The 15,804-nt window shown below is 38.4% G+C and overlaps 1 protein-coding gene across 1 annotated transcript in view; it reads left to right on the forward strand.

The window, feature by feature from the left end:
• ACTN2 (actinin alpha 2) overlaps positions 1-15,804 on the forward strand; it is a 67,612-nt gene that overhangs the window by 14,006 nt on the left and 37,802 nt on the right. The window contains exons 2-3 of the mRNA XM_059468917.1: positions 9,010-9,124; positions 10,363-10,482. Of these exons, the coding sequence (XP_059324900.1) occupies positions 9,010-9,124; positions 10,363-10,482 (235 nt within the window). The remainder of the gene's footprint in view (positions 1-9,009; positions 9,125-10,362; positions 10,483-15,804) is intronic.

Here is a 15,804-nt window from a genome sequence, read left to right on the forward strand (position 1 = left end):
GACTTTTCATCCTAGAGGTGAAAGCTAAAAAAATTCCTGTATGTGAAAATTCTTTCTCAGATTGCATCTGTGGGGTTACTCACAGTCATTGCTATTCTTAACAGTTCCCTGAGCTACTTCTTTCTCCATGCTGGAGAGGCTGGCACATTCACTACAGAGTTTAAGGAGAGAAGAATAATGGCATGTAACTAGATTTACGTAATAGGTAACTGGTTTATACTAAAAACCTCAACTTGGTTTTTAAATGCAGAATTAATGTTGGATAACAGTGTACAGATACTGAAGGTGTTGGTAGTTGTTATGTATTGTTTTCTGTCTGTTCAGAGTAGGTTCTGGTTTTGATTCATTTTTTCACATTTCTCTATTTACAAGACATTTATAGTTTTGTCAACTTCTTCCTAATCTCTCCTGCTACTCTTTCTTTATTGGGCTTTTTTTCAGGATAGTGTTTGAGCATCCCAAAAACAATTATTAATTTCCCCACAAAATAGTGCTGTGGAATATGGAGGGTTTATTATTATCCTTGAATACAGAAGTGGGATGCTGAAAAGCACTCAGCTATGGCTAACATTTGCTCCTATTGTGAAAAGGATTATGATCCCTTGTGAGGAATCATGGGTCATAATTTGCTCAGCATTTAAGACAGTAAAAATATTTTAAAAATTCCTGTCTTAAGTGCCTTAAAGGCTGTTGCAAAGCTGGGGAGAAAATGCAAGCATCAGGGTCTCTTCTCAAGGATGACAATACAGACCTCAGGAAAAGTGTGTACCCATAAAACAGATAATGGAATCCACTTTCATTTCTTTTTTCAGTTTGTTTAGTTTCCCCTAAACACTCCTCTCCCTATTGACTTTGACTCTGTCTAGCCTCTATTTCTTCAGTTTTGTTTCATTATTGTTCTCTGTCTTCATCATCTTTTCTTTTTCTCTAATATCACTGACAAGTCTCCAATGTTAGGTTTCTTTTTGCTAAGGGAAATTAGAGGGTCATATGAAAATAGAGGATGGAAATGGGGATCACCACTTAAAGAATACTCTGACAGAAACAAAATTTACAGCTACCTTTTGCTTGTCAAGTGCTTGGATTCCTACAAGGGAGTTGCTTTCTGCTGAGTGACTTCTTTTTTTGTAGTCTTTGGATCACTTATCTGGCAGGATACAGTCTGGCAGGAAAAACTGTCTTCTTGATATTCTCCCTTTTCACAGCTGCAGTGTAGATGTCTGTTAGGATATAAATCTTCCATGAAGATCATGGAAAGTACAATTGGGAGAATTGAGACTTCTTGCTTATCTGAATCTGGCTTTCTTCAAGTTATTTCACTGATTTGTTAAGATTAGTTTGAATTGTAGCTCTGACATGAAATATGCTTGCAGACCCATGGTTTTGTTGTCTTACTCAAATGTGATAAGCCTGCAGCCTGTTCTGTTGTTCATATGAGTAAGTAAAGGGCTGTATAGGAAATGCTTCAGGGCAGATTCTTACAGAAGTCTGTTTAATAAGCCCTTCCACTTAGACTGGGCCACTACTCACCATTAGTAGGAATAAAAACACTTTTTTTTTTTTCCACTATGGTTTTGTGTTTAGTTTTCCCATTTGATAAATAGTTGCCTGCTATTGCAACTGATTTAGGTACAAGAAATAAAAGAGATCTGCTTCTGTAGAGTCTGGGTGGAGGTGCTTTAAAATACTTTGGCTTAACCAGTGCAACTAGGACTAATGGCTAGAGTCTAGATAAAGTCGTGAGCAGAGGATGTGTGTATACATAAATGCAGGCTTAGAACTGTAGTACAGTGTTAGTTTTGCTTGCTTGTCCTTGGAAGTTTAATTTAATATAAATTTGATTTAGCAGAAGCTGATGCTTAATTACCTACTTTCCCACTTTCATGTAAACAAAATATGCCAGACCTTTTGTAGGACTGTGTTTCTCAGTTTTTTATTCAAATTGCCACATGTAAATTTTTCACAAACCATTGTGGTCTGCTTAGATGATAGGAGTGTGTTAAAAAATATTCAGAATTCAGAGAACACATCAAAAGCAGGCAGGCGTGGGGTTTTTTCCCCCCTGTCAGTTACTTTGTCTTTCTAATTCCTTCACCTTAACAAATTGGGTAGCTTGCAATTGTTGTAAAGATAAGAATGAGTAAAAAATCTTACTATTTTTATAATGCAAGATAAAACCATACCCATGCTTTTAATAAAGGTTTTCATAGGATCTCTACATCTTTTATTTCTGTGTTATTTTTCTGAGTAAGCATCTCTTACATGCATGATGCTTGAAATTCCAAAAATTAAAAGTAGATTTAGATGAGCATTTTCCTATGGATCCTAAGTACCTTTTAGCTTCAAAAGCAATTTTTAATGTTGCATATGTTCTCACTTCTGAAATATAATTTTCTTTGTTTGAAAATACATTTTGAATAGGCAGAATAATTTTAAATTGAAAAAATACTGCAACAGTCAACCCTGTAGTACTGCATGTATTTTGAGAAGTCACATAGTTGGATTTTACAGATGCTTTCTCAAATATTTCTTAATGAGTGTCATCAATAGTATTGAAAAAGGAAGGGGCTTCCTTCAGAGAATAGAGCTGTTGGAGCATTATATTGATGGTCCATCAAAGCTCTGAGTTGTCTGAACACTTGCCTAAATTTTCACATTTATGCCTGAGGCTTCTCTTTTGCATGTAAAGATGGGCTTATGTGCCTAAAGCTTCACTGCCTTTTCCAGCTATCTCAGGTGATCCAATAAAGATATCTGCTTGCTCCTAATAAACTTGGCAATATTTTAATTGTTTTACCCTCTTCAAAGACCTTGTGAAACCTCTCAGCTTCCTTCCTTTCCTTCCTGTTCTTTCCTTAAGAGAAAAGGGCTGAGGTGAGGATAGTGCAGGCAGTGATCCATACTAAATTCTCCATGCAACTTGCTACCACCTGAGGTTTTTTTTTCCAGTTTAGACCATTGGGAAAACAAACATTTTCTCTGTTGTCTCCTCTGAAAGAAAGAACTAATGTCACTCACTTTGTAACAAAAGGCTTAATAATCTTGAGGGTTCAACCTTGCCAAATTATTCTTCAAGGGCTATTTACATGCTCTGGGTGTTTTTTGGTAATAGTGATCACTGTAAAACAGACGTGCAGCCATTCAGTACTGGAAGGAGTTGCATGTTTTACAGGAAACCCTAGACTCACATGGGATTAGGCCACCTGCTTTGCAAGGACTGAGGGCTCCCCAGGCTCTTCCATGCAAGCAAAATGCAGAGTGCCAATAAGACGTGTCCAAAGTCCTGTGTGATGAATGCATCCCTTTGGTGACTTCTCCTGTGAGTGATAAAACTAAGGGACTGGAAGGAAGTTCCCTGAGTTAGTAGAGCAGATCTGCTGACAGTGCAGAATGTGCCAGCAGATCATATCTGACACCATCTGTTCAGCTATATGGGTGGATGTGCTGGAGCAGGAAGGGCTTACCCCAGCTTTGAATTTGGGGTACTTGTGTTGGAGCTTCTGTTCACTTCCATTGTGAGATGGTTCTGTGCTTATCCTTTCTGGCATTCCCAGGACTTTGGCTTTGACATAGTGCCTTTGATTTAAGGGTTTCCTTTTAATACCATTTTGGAATATGCTAAACATTTCCCCTATCTTAACCTTCATGCCATCCTTCACAATATTTCCCCTCTGCTTCACTTGAATTGTTGCTATGCTCTGGTACATTTGGTGTTAAAATCCCACATTACTTCCTGATGTTCTCATGTGATTCAGTTGTACTGGTGAAGCACCTCTGCTGTTAGAGTTATTCTAGTTATTTACATGCCAATGTATTTAGGTTTCCACTGCAAGGGAAAAGCAGAGCAAGGGAACATTTAATACTAATTAAATCGAACAGCTAAAATAGAAGATTTTATTTCTTTTCAAATCATAAAAATATACTCATGCATGTATACAAGTATAGCTGCTCTAGATGCTCTAGGAACAGCTGAAGATACCATGTGTAGTTATTGGTTTACATCAAGCTAGTTTATAAGTGCTGTTTTAAAAATTTGCTGCTGCGTTTCTCATTCCAGCCTCTTGGGAACAGAATAAACAGTCAAGAGAATGAGGGCCAACACAGACTGTATCCTAAGTCCAGAGAAAACCCCTGATTCTGCAGCCATCAGAACATGCTGTGGAGACAGGAGCTAGGATATCATGTTGCAAGTTCAACTTATATTTTAAAACATGGATATCAGTCAGATGGGAAATTCTTCAAGGGGAAACCTCAGTCTGGCCTACTGGGAATGTTCTGGCAGAGCTCCTTCTGTAACACCCTTGTCATGCACTCAGAGCCCAGTAATGTTCTGTATAATTGCAGAGTGAATCACTGCATCCCATTTAGCCTAGAAGTAATGAAGACCCTCAGCCAACATAAAGAGAGAGGAAAAGCCCTTTAGAAGAAGGGCTGTAAAGCAGTTTAAAGAAACAGCTCTATCAGACTGAAATAATTCAGGATAATATATATGTAAACAAATGTGTTGAATGTTTGTATTTGAAGTTAATTTTAGTCAGGTGAGTTCTCCTGCTCTAGTTATTAGAATTTAAGGTCCACTAAAAACAAATTGTGCTTCTGTTTTCCTTAGAAAACAGAAAATATTAAATTTCCAATTCAAGTAAAACCAAATTATTCCTTTGAGCAAGTAGCCTTTCTTAGGCTACTGATAGGGGTATAGACAAACAGACACACGGCTTTTGAAATAAATATTAATTTTGAACACTAATAAATACTACAGCAGACAGAAAATTATTTGAGTTGGAGTGAGTGAAAGGCAGAGTTAGCCATGATATGAGAAATATGTACTAAATAGGATACAGGTGCCGGTGCTTCATTAGGCTGGATCCACTTCTGAATTTCAATGATGAGGGCAAGTGTATCCCCTGTGCACACAAGTTCTGCTGCTGCTTTAGCAATATTCATTATGGACTCGCCGTTGGTGCCAAACTAGAAATTTACTTCACATCTGCAGGAGGTGGAACAATTGTCTTGACTCACCAGTATTGGAGGATGTGGTGACTGTTGCTTTCTCAGTTGTCTTTATCCATATTATTACATGCATGTGTGAAACTTGTTATCATAGCATCTTGTTTTCTGGCTTTGAGCCACTATCAAAAGCAAATTATCATTACACTCACATAAAAAGGACATGTGGGCGTTCCCAGAGCTGTAGGACAACTCATATCTCAAAGGCACCATTTTCCCCTGCAAAGTGTGTTATTCATTGTGTCTGTGTAAAAAATATTTGTACAAATTGGGCATACCCTATTCTTTTTTTTGCATTAATTATTGATTGATAGTTAGTTAGGGATAAATCCTTTTGCTGCCCCTTTTGCTGCTGCCCCTTTTGCTGCAATTTTATTTGTCAGAGAATTGTGAAATTAAGTGGCCCGAGTAAATTACCAGGTAAGGGTTTTTCTCCCATAGGTAGACACTTTGCCATCACAGATCTGTGAATTGTGGAGAATATGCTATTGGCAGTCTTCACAAGGAGGCTAAGTGGGCATAGAACATAAAATGCATTATCTTTCCTGGAGTTACTGTTTCCAAAATAGACCTGTGACAGCAGTGGACAATTAATGGTGCATTAAGAGAACATTCACCTGTGGGACTGAAGGTTCTTTAGCTTCCTTCTTTAGCATCCTCTTTTCTAGGGTCTCTCCTCTCAAAACGTTAGCAAACTTTCTTTTGTAATAACAAACTTTGAAAGGAGTGAAGTTTATCTATTTATTTTTTCAATTTGTCAAGCCATGGAGAGTAAATAAATCCTAAAAAGAAATGTGTACCTTTGTAGACATTTATTTGTGTTCTTCCTGGTATTCAGCTTGGTGCCTTAAGTCCTGCTTTGTTTCTCTGGGCAATCTGATACTCTGAAATGTTCTGTACAGCTCAGCAGAAAAAGGAATTTGCTTTGTCTAAGTCATTTAATAGCTTTTAAATCCCAATGGATTACAAATTTCCAGGGTACTATATGCTGGCTGTATCTTGATCTCCAGGACTTGAACGTGCTTTGAATTGTTGCTCAATAACTATGAATAGAATTGTTAGTTAAAGCCAAAGCAGTGAGAACAAGTGGTATCACAGGGATGAGGGTTAAATAAAATGTGGATTGAGGAAACTGTTTAAATCTGCAAGCTAAATTGTGCAGTAGCCTTCATGCAGTCATTAATGAATTGCATCACTGAAACACTTCCCTAAGAATCATCTCTATAACCATGTTTAGGCCAGGGAGAAACAAGCTAGTTTGGAAGGCACCAGATTTCAGAAGCCACACACCAGGAGTCTGCTGTGAAGTGCAGCGGCATTTCCATGAGGCACAGGACAACTGTTGGAAGGGGACAGCACCAAGGCATGGCCGGGGGCACTGGAAAAACAGAAAACTGAGAAACTGTAGTTTAAATAAAAGATGTAACTGTCTTATTCTAGATATAGAAGGTAATCAAAACTATTTGGATACAGATGGTCTAAATAAAGACTCCAATTGCAGCAGAATGCTTCAGCAGAACTTCTTATCTCATTGATGGAGGCCTTGTGGTAATTCCAAATTTATCCTTCAAAACGCTAAAAATGCAATACAACTGGAAAGAATCTTAAATAACCTACAAATATAGAAAAGCAGATAATAAAAACCACTCTGTCATCAAACTATTTCTTGAAAACAGTTTGTCTCAGCAGTAGCAGCATCTTTTTCTTGTCTATATCACAGCAACATAGGCTGATTATTGTCTGCATAGAAAGAATGACACTAGCAAACCATTTCTCTCTCAGGAAATTCAGTGCCATAAAAATATCAATTTTCAAGTGAAATTACTTAAATTATTTGAAAACTTTGTGATCTCTGCTTAAAACTTATGTTTTGTATCTATCAGTGCAGCATCAAGTAAGTTAATTTGTATATATATATGTATGTATATGAGCTAAGAAGTGCCAAGGTCCTTTTCTTCTTAAGAAACTGAGAAGTAACCTTTTTCACAGTAGGCATCAGATTCATGTTTAAGACTTCTCAACCAGTGAGGTTGTTGCCATTAAACTCATAATTAAATGAAAAATGAGGAAAACTCATTTACTTGAGTGGTACAAGGTGGTGAACATTTACCATAAATATCTAAAAGAAGCGATGGAAATGGCTGAAGTTTTTCTCCAACTTCCTCTCCGAGTTTATTATGGTGTGCTTGGAACAGTTCTACAAACTGCAATAGCATCTGCAAATAAGATGTCCATCACTGAAGCCTAATTCATGAAATGCTAATTTATTTAAAGGTTCAGATTTTTAATATTTATTGCCAAATTGCCATATAAGGTTCATGTGCATTTACCCTCGAGTGCTTTTTTTTTCTGTATTGCCATAGTATTATTCCTTCCAGTAAGCTCATAATAAGTTTTAATGTTTGTAAATGACTTAATGTGGTGCTAAGCCTTTTGAGATACATACCACCAAAACAAGATACTGCTTGAGGCAGAAAAATTAGTCTTGTAAACTGGATCCTAACCCTATAATGATCCAAATGAAATGCCATCCTAACACTCCATCATGTCATGCCCTGATGGTGGAGGTGCCTACAATCTGTGCTGTGAGGATTGGGATGCTCTGGTTTCAGGTCTCTCATGAGCTCAGTAAAGCTGTTTACCTTAAAATGAGGAGTGTTCTGCCTTCCTGAATGGGAGCAAACATCCCTTTATTAAAATGTGTTTGCAGATTTGCTTCAGCTGCAACAACTCACATTCCTACCTACAATTCATCCTCTGCACATCAACATGGACCTCTGCCCAGAAACACTTCCAATGTTTCTTCTCTCTCCTCTTTTTTCTGGGTACCTAGAGTTAGGGGCTTCACTGCACAGCTCTGCCATATCCATAGCACTTCTTGCTTCCTTTTGATTCAATACGAGAAGATGACAAAAGGAAGTTGTTCCTTGTCAGTGTAGGAGCACTGAGAAAAGAGCCCAGTAAGCTGCCCATCAATTCTTCACAGAAACTGAGTCAAGCCCAACAATAGTCACAATGTTATTCTTTAACAAAAAGTTGCTTTTTTAAGATTGGACCACTTGGCGAAGTTCAGTCCATATTTTATTAAGGTATCAAATCTGTCTGGAATTTGTAGAATTCAGTTCCAGGGGAGATCTTTGTCTTAATCTACTGGCCTTCCTTATTCTGTTTCTGAGAGATCAGAAATTAAATAATCCAAAGAAAACAGTCAAGAATAAAGAAGGCTAAAGGGAATTTCTTATTTACAACTGGGATATATCTTGTTTCTTTTAAAAACATTTAATTCAAATAATTAAAACCTGCAAATTTGATGTAGCAAAAGAAGGGAAATTCCAAATATCTGATAATTTTAAGAAGCTGAAGTCTAATTTACTAAAAATGTTTAGTAACAGTGACTTTGTTATGTAACTAAATACCTGCTAAAATACCTAGTAAATACAAACTTGCTTTATGTATCTTAACAGACACTGAAAAGCAAGGGCCATTTGTCAGAAGGCTGAGAGAAGTAATGGATATTTAAAACCAGACTAATTTAACTACTACGTTTTATAGTAGCCCATGTTTTGACTTCTTTCATACAAAACGTAACATGTATATGACCTCTGCAATGGAATTAGTTCTGCTTTTCACCTCTGCAAGTAAAAGCAGACTTGGTTACTTGCTATGGACACAAAAATATCCATGGTTGCTTTTTTGGTAATTTTTTCCCTGGAAACTTAAGAATTTGCATTTCTGTCCAAGTTTTGCCTTTATGTGTAGAACTTCTGTCTGAAGATGCATCTGCAAGCAGAATCTAGCACAAAATTGTTTCTATTCAAGAAATTCTTTGCATCTTCATGAACATCTGGGGTAAGAATTTTGTACTTGGCAACATGTATAGAGTGAATGGGAGCTGGACATCCAAATTTCAGATACAGTATTTACTCAGATGGCTTAGCAGTTGTTTGAAAATAAGTACTGATAAGTTGTTGATAAGTATTTTTTTTTTAATTGCTATTACAGACGTTTACAGCCTGGTGCAATTCCCACCTCAGGAAAGCTGGCACGCAGATTGAGAACATTGAAGAGGACTTCAGAAATGGCCTCAAACTGATGCTCCTCTTGGAAGTTATCTCAGGTTAGCTAAAATAAAGTGTTCTGTGTATTTACAGCACATGAACTGAAACACTCTTAAAGGAACAAAAATTGCTAACGATTCAAAACAGTGAACACAAACTCTAAGTAGACTGAAAAATGAGAAATTAAACACACCGTAAAGCAAAAAGGAGGGGAAAAGAAGCTCTGCTTTTTGCTTGTCTCCAGAATTTTCTGGTTTGTGCCTGTGTTCCAGGATATCGCAATGTATCAGGGTATCATTGACATCACAGTGGTGCTGGACAAAGCAAAAACATTGAGGACCTTGTCTTAGCCCCTAACATTTAAAAAGCCTTTACACATAGGTTACAAATTCATTTTATTCTGCTTTTAGCATAAACATTTTGCTTTGCTTTTAATGACTTTATTGGTCATACCAATGCTTTCAAAAGTGAGGGCCTAAAGCACACCTAGATCAATATTTAGTCACAAATAAAATGTCTAATTTTTCAAAAGAGTGAAGCATCTAAGAACTTTTGCTCACTGATGTAAACTCACTATGCCCCTTTTGTTATGCATTATTCAGTGGAGCAGTCTTCAAGGTAAGATCAGAATTCCCTTAATGGGAATAGCTCAAGCAACAAATACACAAGACAGTTTAGATTTTTGCTGGAGATTTCAGTGTGGAAAGAAATTATTCAAATGATCATTCCTCATGAAATGGAGAATCTCTTTTGAAATTATTACTCTTTGTGATCATTTGAAAAGATAAATTTGTTCAAACACATTAGCCCTGAAATGAGCTCTCTGCTGTACTGGATGAGGTTGTTAAAAGCCATTCTTCTGGGTTAGATGTGCAAGGATGCTATGGCTGATCTGCTGGATAGAATCCAGCCTCTCTTTATGGTCTGGCAGATAAGGATGACAAGCTCTGAGAACATTCTGCCTTCTTAATATTCAGCTACTGTAACAGACAGTAGCAATAAACCAGAAGTGGAGTAGGAAAAAGTACACATATCTTCCAGATGTTTAGGACAAACAAAAATTTTACTCTGGTTTTACTGCAATATCAGAAAGATCAAAATCAGATGCTTCAACATTTGAATCTTCTTTTCAGGGTTTGATTCAAACCTCTTTGGCATTTTTTCAGAAAAATACCCATTAAAATAATTGCTGACTTTTAGGTAGTGTTAGGGAACATCCACTCTTGATTTCTAATCACTTTTATGTCTGTAGGAAGGTGTATTTAAGAATAATCACATTAAATTTGTTGTTCTGCAGGGGAAAGGCTACCGAAACCAGACAGAGGGAAGATGCGCTTCCATAAAATTGCTAATGTCAACAAAGCTCTGGATTACATTGCCAGCAAAGGAGTGAAACTTGTGTCTATTGGTGCAGAAGGTATGTGACAGATCTTGACAGTGCATCTTACTTAGGTCACACTACAGAGCAGTCTGGTGGAGACCTTTGGCCACATTATGTTCTCTACATGTGGGTGCCTCAAACATCCCTTAATGCTGATTGCTGGGACTGTATCTGGGAAAGGACAAGAGGTGGAAGTTTTTGGACTCCTGGAGAGGGACAGGGGTATCAATCAACACTAAGCTTAGTTTGTCTCTAAGGTTAAATTGAATTGTCTGTGGTTCAGTAGGTGTTCAGATAATGGGGTTTTTTTCTTACAGGGCATTGTGGTTTTCCCATAGACAATTAAAAATAAGGAACTTCTTTAGAAACCAGGTTGGATTCTGGGGTGTGCCTTATACAGTCTGGCATCTTTAAGAGATATTGTTCAGCCAAAACAAAGGCTGACATCACTGCTGAATGGCTGGAACCTACTCTCACTTTATTATGAGATTTTCTGAAGCTGTGTTTCTAAAATTCAGATGTAGAGTTAAGGGAGTGATCAAAAGAAACTGGTAGCTGGGGAGAGATTGAACATATGAAGAAAGTGGAGTGGGATGCTATTTACAAAAGTAATTGCTTTTTTATTGTTCTGCTGTTCAGGTAGCTAAGTACCAACATGTGGTTGGCTAGCTAGATTCTGATAGATGTAAACTGAGCTAAAGAAGACAGACTCTCACTATAAGTGAACCTATGCCTCCCTAGGAGATTCACTTAATTGTTTAAAAATTACAAAGGTTATGTAGAACTTGTTGCTCCATTAAGATATTTGCATACTGGTTTCCACAGCCATTACCAAACCAAGAATTATGTGACTAGCATGATATTCAACTATTTTTGATTCCAAAGCCTCAAGGATGTGCTTTCTGTGCTTTTTCCCCCCCACTCTAACATGTCCTTAGAGCAAAATTTTGATTGTAACCACATTATGATGATAATCACTCCTATATTCTAATGACATTTTTAGGCCTTTTTATATTCATTTATGACCCTCTTCTTCCTGTTTCCAGATTCCTACAGGCTTATATGCATCCTTATTCTGGCTTCCAAGCCTTGATCCCTGGGAGCTTACTGTAATTATGGATGGAACAGGAGATTCATTATGTGGGATAAGGGTATCTGTAGAAATAATGGAGAGATCTGGCAGCATTCATTGGTTTTACTATGGTTTCACCTAGCCCATTTGTTTCCTCAAGCGTTGTTCACCAAATGTGTTTGGTTTCGAGATCTAGAACTCAAAAATCCCAAGAAATGTGCTTCATGGGCAGAGAGTTTGTTTGAATCCACGCTTTATTTATTTGAGACTGAAGTGGGTGGGTTACCTGAGTCCAAATTCATACCATCTGTCTTTAGGCACATAATAGAGACCTTTTTTGGGGAATATATCATTAGTGGGGAGAAATGGGCAATTCCCACAGGCACTTCAGATCTCAGAAGAGCTCTACTTCATTTCAGAGGTTCCTGGCTCCTTCCATCACTTGCACAGACTGCTGGGGCACCTGTGCCCTTTGCTCAGTTAAATGAAGTGGGATGGAAAAATATGCTTCTACCTTAAACCTTTGCAGCAAGGCTGTTCTGAGAGTGACATGGCATTGAATGGACAGCAGAGGGTACTGAAGAGACAATTTATGTGTGGAAATGAAAATTAAGAATACAGATGCATGTTTGATAGCTGGTGAAGAAATGCTGAGCTTACAGAGCATGGAGCAAGTGAAAAGTAGTTTCTGTCATCTTGGGCAGGAGACTCTGAGGCTTCCTAACCAAAACCAGAGTGTAGCAAAAGGAATATCTTGTGGGACAGAGTGGTTGTTCTTGCTGATCAGTGTTTGCACAAGGCTGGAGTATTTAAACTAAGATACATCAGCTCATATCTGCTCCTGAAAGGAGCCAGCCAGCCCTGTGCACTCCCATCTCTCTTATTTTGCCCTGCTTATTGCTGGTCACTACTGCCAGGGTACTCAAGCTGGGGAACAGCTCCTGAGCACTTTCTGAAGGGAAAGCATCTGACATAGCTCAGATCAGACATTGAAAACATTTAAACTCACCCTGCTGTTCTCCTTAGCAGCAACTGCCATTGGTTCAAATGCTCTGTGATTCAGGTGCTCTGTGATAATTCCCTTTGGAAGGTGGCAGCAAAAAGGGCAGTAACCTCTTCCAACTTTTCAGGCAGTTGCTGCAAGTTGACTGTCCATGCATCCAGTATTTATTCCTGCATGTAACAGCAGGCCATACCTAGTAACCCAAGAGATTAAGGTGATGGTTTTAGCTATTCCCTGTTTCTGGAATTCTCAATCTGTAAAATGGATGTTTTGAAAGCAAAATCAAATTAATTATCATTAAAAATCCCATAAATTCTTTGATGGAAACATGGGAGAAAAATTCCCAGCCACTGTGATAGCCTAGGAGCAGAGGGGAACCTGTCATGGTAAGGCATGACACTATGTTGAGTGTGGCCTGATGCTCACATTAGATGACATCCATGTGGGCAGGAGCAGATGGATTCACGTGCCTTCCCTCCCACTCTAAGGAGGCTGAGCACAAGGCCAGCTCTGGCACAGACATGCTTAGTGCCCTGTTAAGTTTACTGCATCCCCTCTCTAAATTTGTTACCTAAAGCACAGCATTGTGCTGATGCAGCAAAGCAGCATCACATCTGACTGGGTATGGTTTCACATTGTGGGACCTCTGGCACCAGGGGGTGTTTAACGAGTCCCTGTGCCCCCTGGAACTGCATTCCTGCTCCCACACTTCACAGCCCTGCCCTCTCACTTGGGCTGACAACTGTTGCTGTAGCACTGCTGGAGACTGGATCAGCAATCTGATCTGTTTTTAAAACACACTTCACTTCTTTTTTACCTTTTGTTGTATTTTTCAGCGTTGTTGACGAGGCGGTCATTAATAGTAGGTTGGAGTGAATGCCAGAAAGGAGGAGAGCACAGTCTCCTTAAGTTTGTTTCCTTATCAAAGTCTACAATCCCTTAACTCTCTGCCCCTGTGGGTGAGCATGGGGCTCGTGGGCTTGCCCTCACCCATCTGTTTGGGCATTCTCTGAGTTACATGGATGCTTGGAATACTTTTTAATTCCCAAAGCATGAAAGTTTTGTATCTATATCTGCTGAGGATCATGTTCCATTATCCGACAGACTGAATGGTGAAGAGCACATAGGCCCAAGGGGAACAACTGGCATTTAAAATGGGGCCTCAAAACAGTGATTCCTGTGGGACATCAGTACAAAAATAAAATTAGTATTTTTAAGGGTCCAGGAATATTCTTTGAAATCATCATTATTGTTCTGAGCCTGACTTCTCTGGGCTGTCTGTGGAGTGGAGAGAACTGATCCCTTTTAATTGTGATGCTGAACAGGAGCCAAATTTATTTACTCTGATCTGTTGTGTCAAAGAATATCTCTCTCCACTGGTCATGACATGAGACTACAGAGTCAAGAAGCTAAAATTAAAAACTGTGAAAGTAGTCCTTATGAACCATTTGAAGTCCAGGACTTAGAAATTTTCTCTTAAGTTTTAAAAAAGTGCGGTAACTCCATTTGGAAGGCACTTACATCCTGAATGAAATCAACTAGATATGGAGAACCCCAAAAGACAAGTATCCTGTTAATAGTATTAGGAAATACTTCTGTACTGCTTTTCTGGGAAATGGGAAAAATATTAAAGACCAAGTGATGTGTGCATCTGCTACAAGAAGGTTAGAATAAAAAAATAAATTAATACAAACAACCAAAGCAGAATAAAAAAAAGGGACTAAAGCCTTTGAGAAATTGCTTTGCTTTACTTTTTCACTAGACAGTTTTTATTGTTTCTGCTTCATTTTCTCTTTTTTTCTGCCCTCATCCCCAGAAAGCTGTAGCTTTGTGTATGTGAGGGGTAGGAGCTATATTCCAGCCAGAGCCAACAGGCAGTGTGAAAAAATTAATGAAGTCTTCTGTTGACCTGTAGAGGAAAATTAGAGGAATGAATCAATGCCTTTTTGTCACTGATACTTTTCAATATTTTATAGACTTTGTTTTTCTTCCTTGTCTTGTATAGGAGTCTTTTTTGTTTCGTGCAAGCAGTTTTGTGAGAAACCAAAGCTGGAAAATCACTTGAAAATCCTCCCGAGGCTCAACACAAAATTCCCTCTCTTGCTCTTTCATTCTGTATGTGTGTACATACAGATATGTAAATCTAAACAACGATGTGGTGATTATGCAAATCTATTTGTTGATTGCCTGAGAATCAACAATGCCTCCTGAGTATTTAAATACATTTATTTTCCATTTGAAAAATTTGTCTTTACTCTATATACATATCAGACAGCTGATCAAAATTGTGAAGTGACTTCACTCAGGAGGAGGGAAGAAAGAGAAGTAGCTACCTGCTCTAATTGCCATTTGGTCTTTTTTTTTTGTCTGCAAGGGTTTTGTTTTGAGATTTGAGGTCTTCCAGGGCCAATAAGGCAGGATGCATGGAAGGCAGGCAGCATAGTGTAAGAAATCTGGAAAACTAGTGCAGGATCTAAAAGGGAAAGTGACAAATTAGCCATTTATATATAACTTGAATTATCACACTAACAAAATAAGTATAGGGTAATGATGGGTTACATATTTCCTATCACATTTGTTAATTCCATAGGTTCAAATGACAGCTTGTGTCACATCCTACTGCAATTTAACATGTATCTCTAGTCTCAGAGACAGCAGCTGCTCTTGCTCTGTAAAAGTTGCCCCTGGATTCAGGCAATTTTAAGTAGCAGAGTGACTGCATTTTCTGCTGGCACCTCTATTGGAATTTGATGTTAAATTGAGGAAATTCCTCCTGCTGCAAGTTCCTCCTGCTCCTTGCCCAGAACACCAGTGGGCCCCAGGCAGACACAGCTGCTTACTTTTTGAGAAAGGCTGGAGGTGACTTTTAAGTAGGGGAGCAGCTGGTGCCTTCCCTGCTCCACTGCTCCTTTGGTGTGAGGTGACTGGAAAGTCAATCTGCAGTGCCATCTCCTCCCTTCTCAATGCTGCACCCTCCTTATAGTCTCACCATGCTTTTCTGAGTCTTTTGACTCACTTTTGAGAATGATTTAACATTACCAGCACACTGAAGTGATCTAGCAGTACATTTTGGTGTTGAGAAATTTCAGCGGTATCACTTAATTACAATGTGGGAGCATTGGATTCTGACCTGGCTTGTGGCAGAGATTCCCACATTCCCTGTGTTATAGGTAGTCTCAAGCAGTCTTGAAAAAAATTGAAACCCCAGAGGTAAAAAAACATTTATATTAAAGATACTTAAATGTGTGTATGCTTCAGAGCTGTGAGGCATTACAGCCCCGTG

This window comes from Ammospiza nelsoni, chromosome 3 (assembly GCF_027579445.1).
Source record: "Ammospiza nelsoni isolate bAmmNel1 chromosome 3, bAmmNel1.pri, whole genome shotgun sequence".
In the NCBI taxonomy this organism is placed as follows: Eukaryota; Metazoa; Chordata; class Aves; order Passeriformes; family Passerellidae; genus Ammospiza; species Ammospiza nelsoni.